The sequence below is a fragment of the Pelophylax lessonae genome, assembly GCF_965119305.1.
Source record: "Pelophylax lessonae genome assembly, chromosome: 3".
NCBI classification, from domain to species: domain Eukaryota; kingdom Metazoa; phylum Chordata; class Amphibia; order Anura; family Ranidae; genus Pelophylax; species Pelophylax lessonae.
The window spans coordinates 548,311,314-548,328,823 of NC_138770.1; the positions used below are offsets into that span (position 1 = coordinate 548,311,314).

Sequence of the window (17,510 nt, forward strand, 5' to 3'; positions counted from 1 at the left end):
ATGGGAACATGCTGGACACTGTGCATTGATGGGGGACATGCTGGTCACTGTGCATTGAATGGGGACATGCTGGACACTGTGCATTGATGGGGGACATGCTGGTCACTGTGCATTGAATGGGGACACGCTGGTTACTGTGCATTGATGGTGGACATGCTGGACACTGTGAATTGATGGGGGACATGCTGGTCACTGTGCATTGATGGGGGACATGCTGGACACTGTGCATTGACGGGGGACATGCTGGTCACTGTGCATTGATGGGGGACATGCTGGTCACTGTGCATTGAATGGGGACACGCTGGTCAATCTTGAACCAACCTATTGATTGTTTGTTAAGTCACGCAATTTCTTACAGCGTTTTTTTGCCGCAAAGCAATGCCTATTACATTTTTCTGTTTGCGCCTCCCAAAAATTTTGAGCACCAGCCGCCACTGGTTGACAGTTCGAATTCCAACCATGGCACTACCTGTAACGAGTTTGCATGCTCTCCCTGTGCCTGAGTGACTTTCCTCTGGATGATCTGGTTTCCTCCCACACTCCAGAGATATGCTATTAGATTAATTGACTCCTGTCTAAATTGACCTTAGTATGTGTATGTATGAATGTGAGTTAGGGACTTTAGATTGTAAACTCTTTAAGGGCAGGGATTGATGTGAATATACTGCACATGTAAAGCGCTGCATAAATTGTCGGTGCAATATAAATACTGTACCTCTAATAAATAGTAAACTTTTCAAATGTATTGGTTCTCTCACTAACACACTTACATTTATACATTTTTAGACTTACATTTTTTTTTACCCTGTATATAGAACCATTATTTTACAGACATATCATATAGTCCCTATTGCATAACTAAATCAACTCCATCATTTAGGAATTTGCTGTAAAGCTTATATTTTGCTTTGAGTTCCATTTACATGTATTTGCATATGGCAAAATACAATAAAATATTTAAAAAAATAATTACATTTTATGTCTAATCCCCCCAGCTGAAAGAGGTTAAAGGCAACATAGGAGGAGCTTTTGAAGATATTTTGGAAGAACGGAGAAAATCCAGTGATTTGCGATATGCCATTAAGAGTTTTACTCCAGTAATATACAAAGATCTTACTCCGTGTAAGCCAAGTGTCATTAAAACCATTGTCATGGATTCTGATCGGATGAAGTATGTTATGAAGCAGGTAAGCCCCTTCAAAACAATTAGCTAGTATCCTTAGTGCATGGCTACATGTGAATATTTTATCTATAGGGATTCTAAAATGTACTCCAAATAATGACTTTTGTTGGTGCAAGAGGTTGGGTTATTCTTGAGAAATACAATCACTGAACAATCTCATGAATGATTTACTCTACTTATCTTATTCAAGTATAAGTTTTAATTCACATATTACGTAGGTATGGATTTTAGTTTGCTGCCCTACCAAAAATGATTGTGGTGGGGAGGCAAAAATTTGAAGGGATTGCATTTTTATAATAACTTCTAGATAAGCGGGCAAGGTCAAACTAGGTCATGGAGAATGCTGGTCATCCTAAGGCAGAACTGTTAGAAATGCACAGTCCTCATGGGCTTTTGTTGCTTCTTTACTACAAACATGAAACTATATTTAAGAGAAAAGACATAGAGTATTACCATAGATGCAGCTACAAACTTGTAAACACTGCCATCTACTGGCTGAAGAATAAATCTGTACTGAACACTTAAGTAGTTGCTGCAAAATTACTATTATTATTGTTATTCAGGATTTACATGAACACTGTATTCCAACACTCCCACTCAACAACTACTGCTTATATCAGTCCCATTTCGAAGCTTAGTTCTATAAATCTGTTTCTTGTAAGTTGTTTTGTGAAAGCATCTGCAGTCTTCATCAGCAGTTCTAATCCACTTTTGTTTCTTCTGAGTTAGAAGTCTTTGCATCTCATCCCATTATTCTGGCTCTGGTTTTAATGCTGCGCAGGCAACATAGGACAGACGTATGGCTGGGATGTCCTTATTGCTTCTCGTGAATTTCCTGATTGAAGTCTCTTGTGGCCGAGTTTGTTTGCTTACAGCATTTGCATTGTCTGCATTGATTTCAATTTCTATGTAACTTTGTTGCTTATCGTCATGTGACACTGATGTGGAATTTCCCTCACTTGGAAGCGTTTGTGTTACTTCATGATATTTTGAACACACTGAAGTTTCATCAGCAATTACACTTCTACTGATGGCTACCTTGTTTGTATCTTGGTGTAGAATTCTGTATCCCTTTTTACATTCACTGTACCCCACAAGTACACCTTCCTTCGCAAGCATCCCATTTTGTACGTTTTTCTTTTGGGATGTGCACATAGGCTTTGCTTCCAAAATTTTTTTAGATGATTCAAATTTAGGGCGTATCCATTCTACAGTTCATACGGAGTTTTCTCAGTTGATTTTTCAGGTGAAGATAGAATGCAGTCATATTTGCCTCCCTTCAGTATGTGGTTGGCATATCTGCATCATACAGTATGGTTCTTCCACTCTCACATAGGGTACAGTTCATTCTTTTTTCAACCCCCCTTTGTTCTGGGTTGTATGGTACAGTAGTTTGAAATATTATGCCATACTTTATGAGAATGGCCTGTGTGTTATCACCTGTATGTTCAGTTCCATTGTCTGTGCGCAATACACTCAGCATTTTGCCAGATTTGTTACTTACTTGAGCCAAATACTGTTAAAGTTTCCCTTGTACTTCACTTTTGTTGTGTAACAGATATAGTGTAGTATACCTGGAGTAATCATCTATAAAAGTGAGAAAATACCTCTTCTTTCCTTGAGTCAATTTTTCCATTGGACTGTAAAGATCTGAATGATCTACTGTTACTTTGCTTTGGAAAGGCTTTTCTTCTCATTTTTCCTTTTATACAGCTGGTGCGTTCCATTGTTTTATCACATGGACTCATTTTTATTCCACTTGCATAGTCATTCTGTTAATTTCTTTATTATGTGATGACTTCTGTGCCCAAGGTGCTTGTGCCATGTATGAATGTAGTTTTAATGTTTTTCCTCCTTGGCAGTTTTGCCACCTCACTGCAGTTCCGCTGATACAGTTCATCTATAATTTTACCCTTTGCAAGTAAGATATCCCCTTTTGTGATGGCACACCTGTCGTCTTGGAAGGTCACTACATTGCCTTATTTTGTAAGCTTCTTCACTGACAAAAGATTTGTTTCAAGTGCAGGGATATAGAGGACATTTTTCACAGGTATCTTTCTGGTGACACTCTGGGAAAATGGACAGTAAATAAAACCATATCCTGTTCTTTCTGATTCCATTATTTGCTTAGAAGCTGTGATGATTTTTTCTGTTTTACTCTGGTCAAGGTGAATTAAGAAATTTCTGTAATTTGTCATGTGACTCCTAGCTCCTGAATCAACACACCATACCGGCAAAGATGAGGTGCATCTTTTGGATTGAAAAACATTGTAATTATCTGAAGCAAAATCATCTTCCTTCATACTTTTGGCCGTTTGTAGTTTAGTTTGTTTTTGCATTCTAGCTTTTCAGATTCTGCAATCTGCTTTTAAATGACCTTGTTTCATGCACACAAAACATTTACTTGTTTCTTATCACATATTACTGTTTTTATTCTTATTTTTCCTTTTTAAAGCAGACTCTGTAACAGAAGCACTGTCACTATTAATGCTTTCTGTTTAATGCTCATATTCATCCACAAGCTTGCCCTTAACATTTGAAATACCAACAATCTTAAGCTAAAATAATTTAATTGATAATAGATTATAATTAAAAACATGATTTATGCTCAATCCTGGCAAAACACAATAAGTCTGTGATACAAAGCAAACCTAGCACTAAAAAAGACAGTCCACCTAATTGGCAACCTACTACTACTAACATTTTAGATATACTCACCTTATTCCCTGGGTTCTGTTCACTTTCTGCTCACAGAAAGTTGCAACGGTGTTCACACTGTTGCAACTTGAAATGCTTTGGATTAAAGCCATATTACCTCCTGGCCTCAACGAAGCAGATAGTTTTCACCCCTTTCTAGAGGTATTTGCCTCAGGAAAGACAGACTAGCTTCATAAAATAAAGGAAAATATTGCCACCAATTTTGATCCATTCATCAAAACTCTTGCCGGAAAACCAAACCACACTGGGAACCCTCAAGCACCTTCCAACACCCCCCCTTTTTGTGACTTTCTGATCAAGGGATATACTAGTAAAATCCTCATAAGAAAATACCCCCTCATTATGGTTCATTCACCAAGAACCTTGTGAAAAATCAGCAACACCGTTACAGTATCCCTCAGGAAACCCCAGGGTAACCCTGATCAAGAGACTGATTCAAAATTGTTACGATTTGTACACTCCTCCTTAAAAATGCAGGAAAAAGAAAGCGAGCTTCATAGACACCTCCCATGATTATCATTCAAGCTCTGGATGATAAATAACAAATACACCCCCTCTAAAAAAAACACTAGCTCAACCCCTATATACCTCATGATGTCCTGAGTCTTGACCATCCTCTCTCCCCCTACCCGCAAGCCCTTATCACATGTGTCATTTCCCACCTTTGGACTCCCACTGCTGAAAATACTTAATGATAATGATACTTATGTATTTTCTACTCCCTTAAGACCAATGTTGTTACTATGACAAGTGGCCGATTTCCCCAGCTTCCTGGAACTCTGTAACTGTTGCGGGTGCTGGGCAGAGGTTGGTAGCACTCTGCCCTGTTGCCAGAAATTCTGCTAGGGACTCCACATAATCCACTCTGGCTAACTGTTGGGGAGGGAGACTGGCTTTCTCCGCTCCCAGACTGTGGATCTCTCGCTGGGGAGGAAAGATGACCACCTTCTTCTCCGAACTGTGCAGCTGCTGTTGGGGAGTGATCACCACCTTCTCACCCTGGGCCTCTTCTCTCAAGGAGGCTGAAGCTGCTGTTAGTGTTGGGCAGCCCTCAGTGATGTTAGGCCCTGATGCCAGCTGTTCTGTAGGAAAGTCTTCCTGGGTCACTGCTGTAGGCTCACTGGGTTCTGCTGTAGGCTCACTGGGATGTTCCTCCTTAGCAGAAAAGTCTATTAAATCCCCAGCCTCTGGAATTGCTGAAAGTCCAGGGCATGGGCTGGTGGCTCTTGGGTCCAGTGCCCACACTTTGGCAGGTGATTTATCATTCATATCATCTTCCAATGGGAAGTCCATTAAATCTGTGATCCGTGATTGGGGAATGAAGATGGCTTTCTCTTCTCCCATACCTTTATCCAGCAGCTGGACAGACGCATTCCTCCATCCAAGCTCGTCCTGTGTAAAAACAGGTTTGTCAAGGTGAGTCAGCACTTGCTGCATCTGCCATAAGACCTCCACATCCAAAACCGTGGGTGCAGGTGAGCAAAGCACACTATTACTGTGCCACATTGTTGATTCTTCAGTCAGGATTTCTGGACTGTCAGCTGGTACTTTTGGATATTCCCAGGCAAGGGGAGCCCAGGCCTGGCGCTGAGCAGAGTCTAACAGCGGTCTGTAGGCAATCTCCAGCTCCCATTCCTGATTGGCTAGAAATTCCAAATCTTCCAGTGCCCAGTGCACTTCCAAGACATTCAGGATCTGTTCTCTGTGTTCCAAGATTTCCTCCAAATGCCACTCCAAATCGCTCCCAAAGTCAGCCTCAGACAGCCTCTTTAATAATAGCCCCAGGCCGCCGTAGCAAAAGCCTTCCATTGGGCTGTCGTCCGCTGTCCATGGGCACACTTGGGTTACATACTAGCGGAGGGCTCTGTAGCTCTCATCCAACAGCATTTCCACCTGGACCAGCCTGCTAAACTCAGCTTTCCATTCCTTGTGCGGTTGTCTCCCCAAAAACACAATTCGAACTTCATACTGCGACCAGTACCTTTCCTGGAAAGAGGAGAGGATTTTTCCCTGGTAGCGCTTCCTTCCAGAGTTCTCAGTGGATTATGTCATACCATCCTAGCAGGACCTTCTCTGACACTGGTCCCCTATGCTGTATCTGCATCTCTCCCAACCTCCTTCCGAATTCCTCTTCCATGGTGGCTGATATCTGTACCTCTCCTCTTCTGCTATGCAGACCTTGGATCCCGGTGGAGGTTTGGATGTCCCAGACTGCAGGAAGCATCCCACCGCTGACTCCAACAAGAGCACACTATTTCTTCCACTGATACCAATAAAGGGGTACTATTCCTCTCACTGGCACCAAAGATGGAGCATTCCTCCCCCTCCTGCTGACCACCAATCCTGAGACCATGTTTATACTCACTAATGCTGGGCCCGGGACATTTTCTACCCCAACAGGCCACAAACCCTCTACAGTCTGAAGGACAGTAAACTGGCCTTTGTTTGAAAAAAGTGGAGACCCCTATCTTAGAGCCATAATTAGTTAAATGCGGTACAGCCACATTGATGGCCCAAAAGTAGGGAGGGGCTGCTCTTTTTTCAGGAACTGTCAGTATCCCCAGTCTAAACCATGGGGGAAAAGTACTGAGGTTCCCCACTGCAAGCAATGTTTCCTCAATACAAGATGAATAAATATCTTGGGCTGTGTAACAGTAACAGAAAATGTGCAGCACTGTAAATCAAACACTAAAAAAAATCATGGAAAAAAAAACAAAAACATGAAAAAAACAAGAAAAGTGAAGAAAATTGCCCACATACAGTATCTCAAAAAAGTGAGTACACCCCTCACATTTTTGTAAATATTTTATTATATCTTTTCATGTGACAACACTGAAGAAATTACACTTTGTTACAATGTAAAGTAGTGAGTGTACAGCTTGTATAATAGTAAAAATTTGCTGTCCCCTCCAAATAACTCAACACACAGCCACTAATGTCTAAACCACTGGCAACAAAAGTGAGTACACCCCAAAGTGAAAATGTCCAAATTGGCCCCAATAAGCCATTTTTCTCCCCGGTGTCATGTGACTCGTTAGTGTTACAAGATCTCAGGTGTGAATGGGAAGCAGGTGCTATAGCTCTCACTCTCTCAGACTTGTCACTGGAAGTTCAACATGGCACCTCATTGCAAAGAACTCTCTGAGGATCTGGAAAAAATAATTGTTGCTCTACATAAAGATGGCCAAGACTATAAGAAGATTACCAAGACCCTGAAACTGAGCTGCAGCGCGGTGACCAAGACCATACGGCGGTTTAACATGACAGGGTCTACTCAGAACAGGCCTCGCCATGGTCGACCAAGGAAGTTGAGTGCACGTGATCAGCGTCATATCCAGAGGTTGTCTTTGGGAAATAGACGCATGAGTGCTGCCAGCATTGCTGCAGAGTTTGAAGGGGTGGGGGGGGATCAGCCTGTCAGTGCTCAGACCATACACCACACACTACATCAAATTGGTCTGCATGGCTGTCGTCCCAGAAGGAAGCCTCTTCTAAAAATGATGCACAAGAAAGCCCGCAAACGGTTTGCTGAAGACAAGCAGACTAAGGGCATAGATTCATGGAACCAAGTCCTGTGAGAAGACAAACTTATTTGGTTAAGATGGTGTCAAGCGTGTGTGGCGGTATCCAGGTGAGAAGCTCAAAGACAAGTGTGTCTTGCCTACAGTCAAGCATGGTAGTGGGAGTGTCATGGTCTGGGGCTGCATGAGTGCTGCGGGGACTGGGGAGCTACAGTTCATTGAGGGAACCATGAATGCCAACATGTACTGTGACATACAGAAGCAGAGCATGATCCCCTCCCTTCGGAGACTAGGCTGCAGAGCAGTATTTTAACATGATAATGACTCCAAACACACCTCCAAGACGACCACTGCCTTGCTAAAGAAGCTGAGGGTAAAGGTGATGGACTGGCCAAGCATGTCTCCAGACCTAAACCCTATTGAGCATCTGTGGGGCATCCTCAAACGGAAGGCAGAGGAGCGCAAGGTCTCTAACATCCACCAGCTCCGTGATGTTGTCATGGAGGAGTGGAAGAGGACACCAGCGGCAACCTGTGAAGCTCTGGTGAACTCCATACCCAAGAGGGCTAAGGCAGTGCTGGAAAATAATGGTGGCTTCACAAAATATTGACATTTTGGGCCCAATTTGGACATTTCCACTTAGGGGTGTATTCGCTTTTGTTGCCAGCGTTTTAGACATTAATGGCTGTGTTGAGTTATTTTGAGGGGACAGCAAATTCACACTGTTATACAAGCTGTACACTCACTGCTTTACATTGTAGCAAAGTGTCATTTCTTCAGTGTTGTCACATGAAAAGATATAATAAAATATTTACAAAAATGTGAGGGGTGTACTCACTTTTGTGAGATACTGTATATTATACAATCTTACCGTGAGTAATTGTTGATCATATCAAATCCCCGTAGTCCATATAACGTCCACAGACTGTCTCAAAATCTTGAAAAACGGTGTGCTTCAATGTCAAGCATGGTAGTAGGAGTGTCATGGTGTAATACCTCGTTGTCAATGCCATATCTCCCCCACAAGGCACACAGGAAGTGTACTGCCACTAAATCTCTCAAAAGCAAAGAATAAGGGATGATCCTATTGCATGTTACTGTATAAACTATTTTTTATTTAAAAGAATAAAGTGCTCATTTACAAAGTTACAGTATAAAGCTCATGGAAATGTCACATGCCCCAGCATTCCTCTAGGCAGACAAATCAGAACCAGGACCTCCGGACAACATCATCTGTGATGAATTGTGAATAGCAGGTGCCTACTAGGGATGATCGAACGGTTCGGGTCGACCATCGGTTCGACCCGAACATTGGCTGTTCGAGGTTCGGCCGAATTTAGAACTTTTTGCTGAAAAGTTCGGAATTCGGCAACCAGAACCGACCAAAATGCAATGGGACAGGAAATGGGCTTTAAAAGCCCATGATTGGACCAGAACCATTAGCAAAAGCCAATTGAGGGGGCAGGAGAATGCTAGGAATGTGATTGGAGTAAATAGGGGGTCCCTAGACCAATCACTAGTGAATACGCGCCCCAGTATATAAGATAGCCCCGGCAAATTCCTAGCATTGTAATACAGGGACATGGAAGAGAGTGGAAGCAGTTCTGTTAATTTTACTTTAAAAGTGTAATTTAGCATTTATTAGTGTGAGGAAAGGGATATCTAGTGTAGTTAGGGTGCTCTTTTACACTTTAGTTAGATGCAAAAATTTAGTTTCTGTAGGGAAAGTGTTAAGTGTAAGGGGACTGTAGTGTAGTGTAGTGTAGGGTTAACTGACACTGACTGCTATGGCAGGGTGACCAAACCCTTCCATATTAGGGTGACCACTATAGAGAAAAGGTAGTTTCTCTAAAGTCACATTCAGTGCAGGAATATGGCTTCTCAACGGTCAGCTTGCTTTTTGGCTGCAGGCGTTTATAGGGATTATTTGAGCACATGTTTGGAGTCAGGCATGACATCTGAACATGTGTATAGAGGGTATATATACACACCCATGTATGTATATATACACCTGCACATATATAGGTGTGAAAGGAACAGAAAACACTACTTGCGCTAATGAAATAATTAACACCAATATAGTTACGCTCCTATCACACCTATATTATGTGTATGTGTAAAATACATAATACATAAGTGTGTGTGTATATATATATATATATATATATATATATATATATATATATACCCCTATACAGAAGTTCAGATGTTTTGCCTGCCTCCAAAGAACCCAAAAAAATGCCCAAAAAAAACGCTAGCGCCAAAAAAAAAAAAAATAAAAACGCCCAGGTGTGTTGTTGCAGGCATTTTTTTGGGGTTTTTGGAGGCAGGCAAAACATCTGAACTTGTGTATAGTTGTATATATACACACATACTTATATGTATTATACACTTACACATATATAGGTGTTATAGGAGCAGAGCCATATTAGTGTTAATTATTTCATTAGCGCTAGCATATATTTCTGCTACTATCACACCTATATATGTCTAGGTGTATATATACATATAAGTATGTGTGTATATATACCCGTATACAGAAGTTCAGATGTTTTGCCTGCCTCCAAAAAACCCCAAAAAATGCCAAAAAAAAGCCCAGTTGTGTTGTTGCAGGCATTTTTTGGGGGTTTTTGGAGGCAGGCAAAACATCTGAAAAAATTTTTTTTTTTTTAATTTTTTCAATAATTGGCTCTCTATCAAAAATTACAATTTTTAAGAACTTTTTTTGTGTGATTAATAGTCCCTGGGGTATGACCCAGAACCCTAGGCACTTTTTAGGGGCATTTATTGGGTTTTAGGGCTTCAAAATTGTGTTTTTTGATTACCGAAGTTCGGGTCCCATTGATTTCAATGGGGTTCTGAAATCGGGACCGAACTTTCGGGAAGTTCGGATGTTCTAGCTGAACCAAACTTTTGAAAAGTTCGATCATCCCTAGTGCCTACAAGAGTAACGTCATCATGCGCACCCAGCTGATTGATGGCCAGGTCCGATCTGTCTGCCTTGAGGAACGCTGCTGCTTGTGACATGTCTTTGAGCTTTTTAATGTTATAAGTGCGCATTATTCTTTTTAAAAAAAATAGTTTATACACTATCACGCTATGGGATCGCCCCTTATTCTTTGCTTTTGAGAGATTTAGTTGTGGTACACTTCATGTGTGACTTGGGGAGGAGATATGATGTTGACCAGGAGATATTAAGACGCTCATGCATTGATTGACCATTTATAAAATTAATAGTCATAGGATTCAGAAAAAGAAGCAGGAGTGTGTCTTTTGGATTGGGATCACTGGACTTTATAGGGATTTGATATGATCACCAATATATCACAATACGATAGTATGACATACTTGGGAAATTTTGTTTATCTTCTACTGTTCCCTTTTTTTTTTTTTTTTTCAATGTTTGTGTTTTTTCCCCTGATTTTTGCAGTGTTTGATTTACAGTGCTGCACATTTTCTGTTACACTGTTACTACAAGTTTGGTACCACAAATGTATTGTGGGGGCAGCCTATTTATATAGGTTACTTAAGCGCAGTGGTTTCCTTCGTTTTTTAAACATCTTGGACTGCTTTGGGCTGGTTTCTTATAGTTGATACAAAGAACATTTTTTTTTCTAAATAGTTTTATGGTTGCAGCCCATTAACTTTTGTTCTCTCCAGTTTGATCACTGAGCACCACATATACGAGGTGTATCTAAAAAGTTTAGTGAATGGTCCAATATCTCACTTGCAACATGGGCCAGGTGCGCACGCATCGAGAAGCCCCACCTATCATGGAGTACACGTGACCTTAAGGTTAAACCTGCTGAGGGCAGTCGAACATAGCCAGCGTGAAAGTTAGGGTCACAGTGCAATGGAGCAATGAGTGAACATCAAGTTCTGCTACAAATTGGGGAAAACTGAGACGCATGAAATGTTGGTGCAAGTGTATGGGACGGAGGCTGTGATCAGAAAATGTGTTTAAGACTGGTTCAAGCGCTTTGGGTCGGCCGTTGACAAGCCGAACCCCAGACATGATCGACCGAGTGCGACATATGTTGGCACAAGATCGACAACTGACTCTACGATTGATGGCAGAGGAATTGGGCATTAGCATGGACACAGTGCACAAAATCGTCTGTGAAAGTTTGGGTAACCGCAATATCTGTTCCCGATTTGTCCCACACAAGCTGACAGATGAACAGAAAGCAAAATGGATGGAAACCTCTGGAGATTTTATTACCATGTAAACATAATCCATCCTTTCTGCGAACCAACGTCACAGGAGATGAGACCTGGTGCTACTAGGTCAAAACGGAATCGAAGCGGCAATCAATGAAATGGCATTTACTGTCTTCCCGGCACTTCTTTCTGTTTCCCTGCCTGAAGAGCGCCATGAAAGGCGCACCTTTTTTGCGGACGTGGTGGCAATCCAAGAATGTGTGACATCTGTTCTGCGTTTGATTCCTAAAAAAGCTTTTGCTGACAGTTTTCAGAATCCTTATGAACATTGCCAAAAGTGTGTTGCGAAGGATGGCAATTATTTTGAAGGCCAATAAAGGTAATTTGTTTGTATCTTCTGTTTTGTTATTTTAGACACACCTCGTATTTTATAGAACACTATCTTATTAGTGACTGCCAAATGTAAAGGAGCGGAACTACCGCATACATTACTTTACTACATGCATTCTGCTGGGGCTTTTAGGGAAACATCTTATCTAATGTCTGAACCTGAAGCTGAATCCTAAACCAGATCAGGGCAACCACTTCTACTACTCAAGGTACTCACTATACCAATAGAAATCAATCAGTAGCTGCTTGATAGAGTTTACCAGTGGCGTACCAATGGGGGGTGCGTGGGGGGGGGCTGCCCGCCCTGGATGCCACGCACTGGGGGGGTGTCAGGCCGAGCCGGTGCCACTCAGGGGTGACCACCAGCGCCGCCGGGCTGGCCCGCATCTCCCTGTGAAGGCAGCTCCACTAGCCGCTCCTTTAGTCCACGCTTCTCACAGGGGGCAGGAAGAAGGTAAGTGTCTGTGCAGCCTCCCTGTGTGCCTGGTTAGGGGATGCAGTGAGGGCAGCTGCATATAGAGCAGTGATGGCGAACCTTTTTGAGCCCGAGTGCCCAAACTGCAACACAAAACAAACTTTTTTTTTCAAAGTGCCAACACTGAGATTTTATTTTAGAAAACAGTTTTGGCTATGCTGTGCGTGTTTGTCAGTGGAACGCATGTGTATGGTGCCTGGGCCCTTGAGTGTGTTTTTTAGGGTGACAACATTGTCTATCCTTTTTATACAGTGTTTGGAGGATTGTCATAGCACATACTGTAGCTGTAATCAGATCACTGCTCCTCCTCATTATACATCCCAATGATTCCTGATGTGTCCCTTGTTCACCCCCAGACATCACAGCACACTCACATCAAGTTCTGTATATTTTCCTCTTACTGTTCCTGATGCAGACACCCAGCCCCCCAGGTGATGATCACCCACCCCAGGAGGGATTGCAGTCAGTTCAGCACTCACCTGGCTCCTGGCTTCCAGTGTCAGTGTGCCTGGCAACATATTCTCCTTTTGGTGGTGCTTGTGATTGCCCTCTTCCTACTGCTGCCTCTCCTTACTAGATCCCAACACTGGGGGACCCCAGAACGCCCCTACAGCCCTGTGCCCAGCTAACAGAGCAAGTGCCATTGGCCATGGTATAATTCCATCTACATTTATCTGCTCTTTTTGCCCCTGTGCATCAATAGTACTATTGATGGAGATCTGATGGATTCTATTATAGATGGTCCACCAGATCTCAAAACCCCCTGTGTGTGCAGGTTTATATACCATGACACCCATCAGGGTGTCCAGTCCATGTGGCCCCCAGTAGGATGACCCCAGTAAAGAGACCCAATGCTGGGCCTCCCTCCTCTGTCAGGATACTTACTAGCAGTCAGCAGATGTGTGGCTGCCTCCTTGGGGCTGACTCTGCTGTCGGATAAAGTTGATCCAGCGCTCCCTCTGGGTGCCCAGCTCCAGCCTATCGTCCTCCTTCATGTCCTCCTTCACCTGCTTCTTCATCGGAGGCTGCCAGAGACTGATCTGGCACAGGACTAAGGAGAAGATGCTTTTTCACTTTGTTTGGCTTCTTATATCCCTTTCTCTGACTTTGTTGAGCATCCAGCAGGTGGCGCTGGAGAGCATGGAGAGGGGGGAGCACAGAGTGAGGCTAAAATGAAGGTACACTCGCATATAGGATTTTGAGGAAGGTGATGTGAAAGTGATGGCCGGTGTTGTGCTGAAATAGATTTCCCCAAGGAAACCAGTTTCCCCTTGTTTTGGCTGTGATCGGAACTCCGCCCCTCCAACCTGATGCAATCCAGCGCCTCCCAGCTCTGCCTCTCCAGCGATCAATACTCCGCTCCAGCTCCGCCCATTGTCTCTCCGTGGAATCTTTTTACAAAACACTACTGCACTTTATTCACCCTGATCCTTCCCCCGGTCAGTATGCGCTCGCGTGCCCACAGAGAAGGCTCTGCGTGCCAGCTGCGGCACACGTGCCATGGGTTCGCCATTACTGATATAGAGGAATTGATCCTTCCATATTCCTCCTGCAGCCACTGAATGCCTGATTCTCCTCCTCTCCCTTCTGCAGGCATTCAGCGGCTACAGGAGGAATATGGAAAGATCAATTCCTCTATATCAGTAATGGCGAACCCATGGCACGCGTGCCGCAGCTGGCATGCAGAGCCTTCTCTGTGGGCACGTGAGCGCATACTGACCGGGGGCAGGATCAGGGTGAATAAAGTGCAGTAGTGTTTTGTAAAAAGATTCCAAGCCCCTTATGATAACTTTGGGCAATGACAGTTATTCTTTATTGAGACATCAGAATTCTAATAGACCATGAATGTCTCCCCTGCCCTTCAAAGCATCTGATCAAACTCAGATCTGTTTGGACAGATGCTTCCCTGGCTGTACTGGCCAGGGAAAGACAGTGCTGAAACTGAATTTGAGAAAATCCTCAATGTTTCTGGCTTCATTTGTAACAAAGGTGAATGGGGGAACAGTTGTTCCTCCATCTCCTCTGTGGGCAACTGACCTGACTACGCACAGCTGTCCCAGAACGGGAGAGCCCAGGAATGACAGCAGGCGGTGGCAGGAGGAAGGTAGCCCTCTTCTGAGTGATGTAAAAGTGACTGGGCTGCTGTAAAGCTGCTTGGATCATGTTTACTGTAAAGCCAGTCGCTGGCTGAAAAAGCTGCAGCCATGAACCTGGTCTTACGGCTTGCTGCTGAGGCCGTATATATTTGGCCTCCAGGCGGCAAGCTGTTAAACATAATCTTTCAAATTAGTATGCTTTCTGATTATTCTGCCTGCTCTCATTACATATGATGTCTCTCCACCTTTGTGTAGTACTTCAGCTGATACTGAAAAGCCATTGCCCATTACAATGGTATGTCAGTATCACTGTCCGCTCTTCTGTTTGCAGTGTTCTTGCTGCTTCTGTATTTGCAGATGTAGTTTCATGGGTGTAAGTGCCAAAATCTTGTTCACTTGGCTTTACCTTGACTCGTTCTTCTGTCTTTCTTATATGTCTCCGATTTCTTTTCAACTTCCTTCCTTCCTCTGTTACCACCTCATAGAACAGGTGTCCTAGTTTCTGCTCAACTTTTGCCTTTGTTTGTTGTACTTGTCCATTGGCACACGCACATTGGAACACGTACAGTATCGTTTTTCTCATTTCTCTGGTGCAAGGGTAGACCCTTGGCTGACCTATCATAGTAAAATATTTGCTGATTTTGTTTCTGTTGCATTTTAGCTTTGCCATTATTCAAAAGCTTTGGTTTTAGCCGATGACTCATAGTTGGTAACAAAGTCCTAGTGCGCCAGCTCATTAGTTTTGCAGGACTCCTGTCTACATCATGGCTGGGTGTATTACTTTGACCCAGCAAACTGGCTGTTTTGTATTGCTGACTGCTTTACTATTGCTTTCAGTATATCATGGTGATGAAGTCTTACTGAATTGCTTAAACTCATCCAAAGTAAATGAGCAGCATATTTTCTCAGGGATGACATACCTTTCAAAATGGGCTTTGAGTTTTTTGATGTTTTGTTCCTGTGTTTGTATATAGTCTACTTCCCAGAAGTTTGAAAAATAGTCCAGAGTTACCAGGTACTCTTTGTAATCCCAGATCAACAAATCTTTATCTGTTTTAGATCATGGCCTAAATGTTATCTCATGTGGTTGCAGTGTTTTATTTTGTTGATGGTCACTCTATGATGCATCTACTGTATGTCACATTTTTTTATTCCAGTTTATATTTGGTCATTCGTTCTAGTCCAATAAATATATTCTTATGACTGGTGTAAACATCCTTCTACACCAGTATGGGTAGAGTGTAATCTCTCCATTATGTCTCTTCCAAACAGTTCTGGTATAACCGCTATTTCACTTTTGTATATGATACCTGAAACATTTGATACACAGAACATTTTTTTTTTATCTTATTGCATAGAATGCATTATGATAAAACATAAACCTTCTGCCTTTACAATTCCTTTAGGTTTATGACTCATGGTGTCTCAAGTTATGTGAGTCTAAAATTGGTTCAGATACTGCAGGTCAGGCTGGATGGCTTCACAGATGCAAGTCTCTGGACCCCCCCCCCCCCCGGGTCTAGAAGCTTGTAGAAGCTTCAAGAAGTTAGTGGGCTGAGGCCAGGAGGTCCTGATCTGCATACTTGGGGGAACCTGGCCTATCCCTAGGTAGAATGTCCTGGCAGCGTGGCTAGGCCAGCCCTTAATTATGTTGAAGCCAGGCTAGCAGGAGAGTCATTTGGAAGATAGAGTGCTGAGGAGGCTGTCGGAGGCCTAGGAGGGATCCCTTAGGTCTAGGGGGGGGGGGACTTTGTCTCCAGGCTAAATTGGGCTGGCTTGGGAAGATCCTATCATATAACGGTTTGAGAAGGAATCTTGCCTAAGAGCAGCAGGGAGCAAGGATGACAAAGTGAGCACATAAGCAAACCGAAGGATACACAAGGGGAGAGACTACCACATGTAGCAAGCTTTTAAAGGACAGTACTGTGCTTAACCCTTTATCCTTTGCCCTTGGAGATCATCAGAGCAGTCAGGAGGGCTAGTAGTACCTGCAAGCAGTCGAGCTGGGAGCAGTTCTACAGAGGAGAGGAGATACTTCTGCATGAAGTCTGTAACATTATGTGCTATTTTCCAAATGGGACTAAGAGCTCCTAATCCGTAAGGGACTTTTGCCACTGATCCTTAAAGACTGAGTGTGTCCAGGAAGGAGAACAGTCCAGGATCTTTTCTCTGTACATGGGAAGAAAGTTGTCCTAATCTATTGTTTCAGTCAAGTTGGGCATCCCATAACTCCTCCACTCCATCCAAGTTGTTATCCCTAATAAAACAACAAAAAAAAGCCCAGGGACTGATTTCTTGTGTCCGGATGCAGGTGGAAAATGCCTGTTGGTTGCCTGTGCAGGATAAGGGGAGCCAGTTACCAGCAGCCCTTGCGGGGGTAGTGCTACACCTCTAAACACACAGCTTGCAGCTATAAATTTCAGTTCTGTTACCTACAGTAACTGTGCATGGTTTCCCCACTTTTTTGATCTCTAGAAAAAAAAGTTATAGCTTTCCTTATAGGGTGACTATGTGTATTAAACTCCTCAATAATTTCTTAAAAGTCAGGCATTCTGTGTCATTTGGGGCTTGTTTAGACTAGGGGTTTGTGGTGTTAAAAATGCACAGTTGAGCCATGTTTTTAGCACTCACTCCCGAAGTTGCAAAGACAGCACCTGCTGGTATTCACATGCCATGGTCATGATGCTTCACCTCATGTCCATGGCAAAATGATTTGTGATGTTACAAATGTGACCCATTCAAGCAAATAGGAAAGCACCACAAATGCCCTGCAACTGCGTGCATTATGTCCATTGGTGCAGCAATTATGGGGTTAAAACAGGCAGTGAGGAGCATCACACCACCTCCTCATTGCCTGTCAAATGCTTATGAAAATCAATTTGAACATGGATCACTTTTCAGAGGAGCTGCAGTTTGAACACAGGTCTACACCTGTCTTTCTATGAATGAAGTTTGTGAAATTTTTC

The 17,510-nt window shown here is 43.0% G+C and overlaps 1 protein-coding gene across 2 annotated transcripts in view; it reads left to right on the forward strand.

Annotated features, from left to right (window-relative positions):
* The window catches only part of LOC309551536 (dihydroxyacetone phosphate acyltransferase-like), a 145,129-nt gene that overhangs the window by 42,800 nt on the left and 84,819 nt on the right, over positions 1–17,510 (forward strand). For both annotated transcript variants that reach the window (XM_082252161.1, XM_082252160.1), the window contains exon 2: positions 996–1,187. In XM_082252161.1, coding sequence (XP_082108287.1) covers positions 996–1,187 — 192 coding nt within the window. The remainder of the gene's footprint in view (positions 1–995; positions 1,188–17,510) is intronic.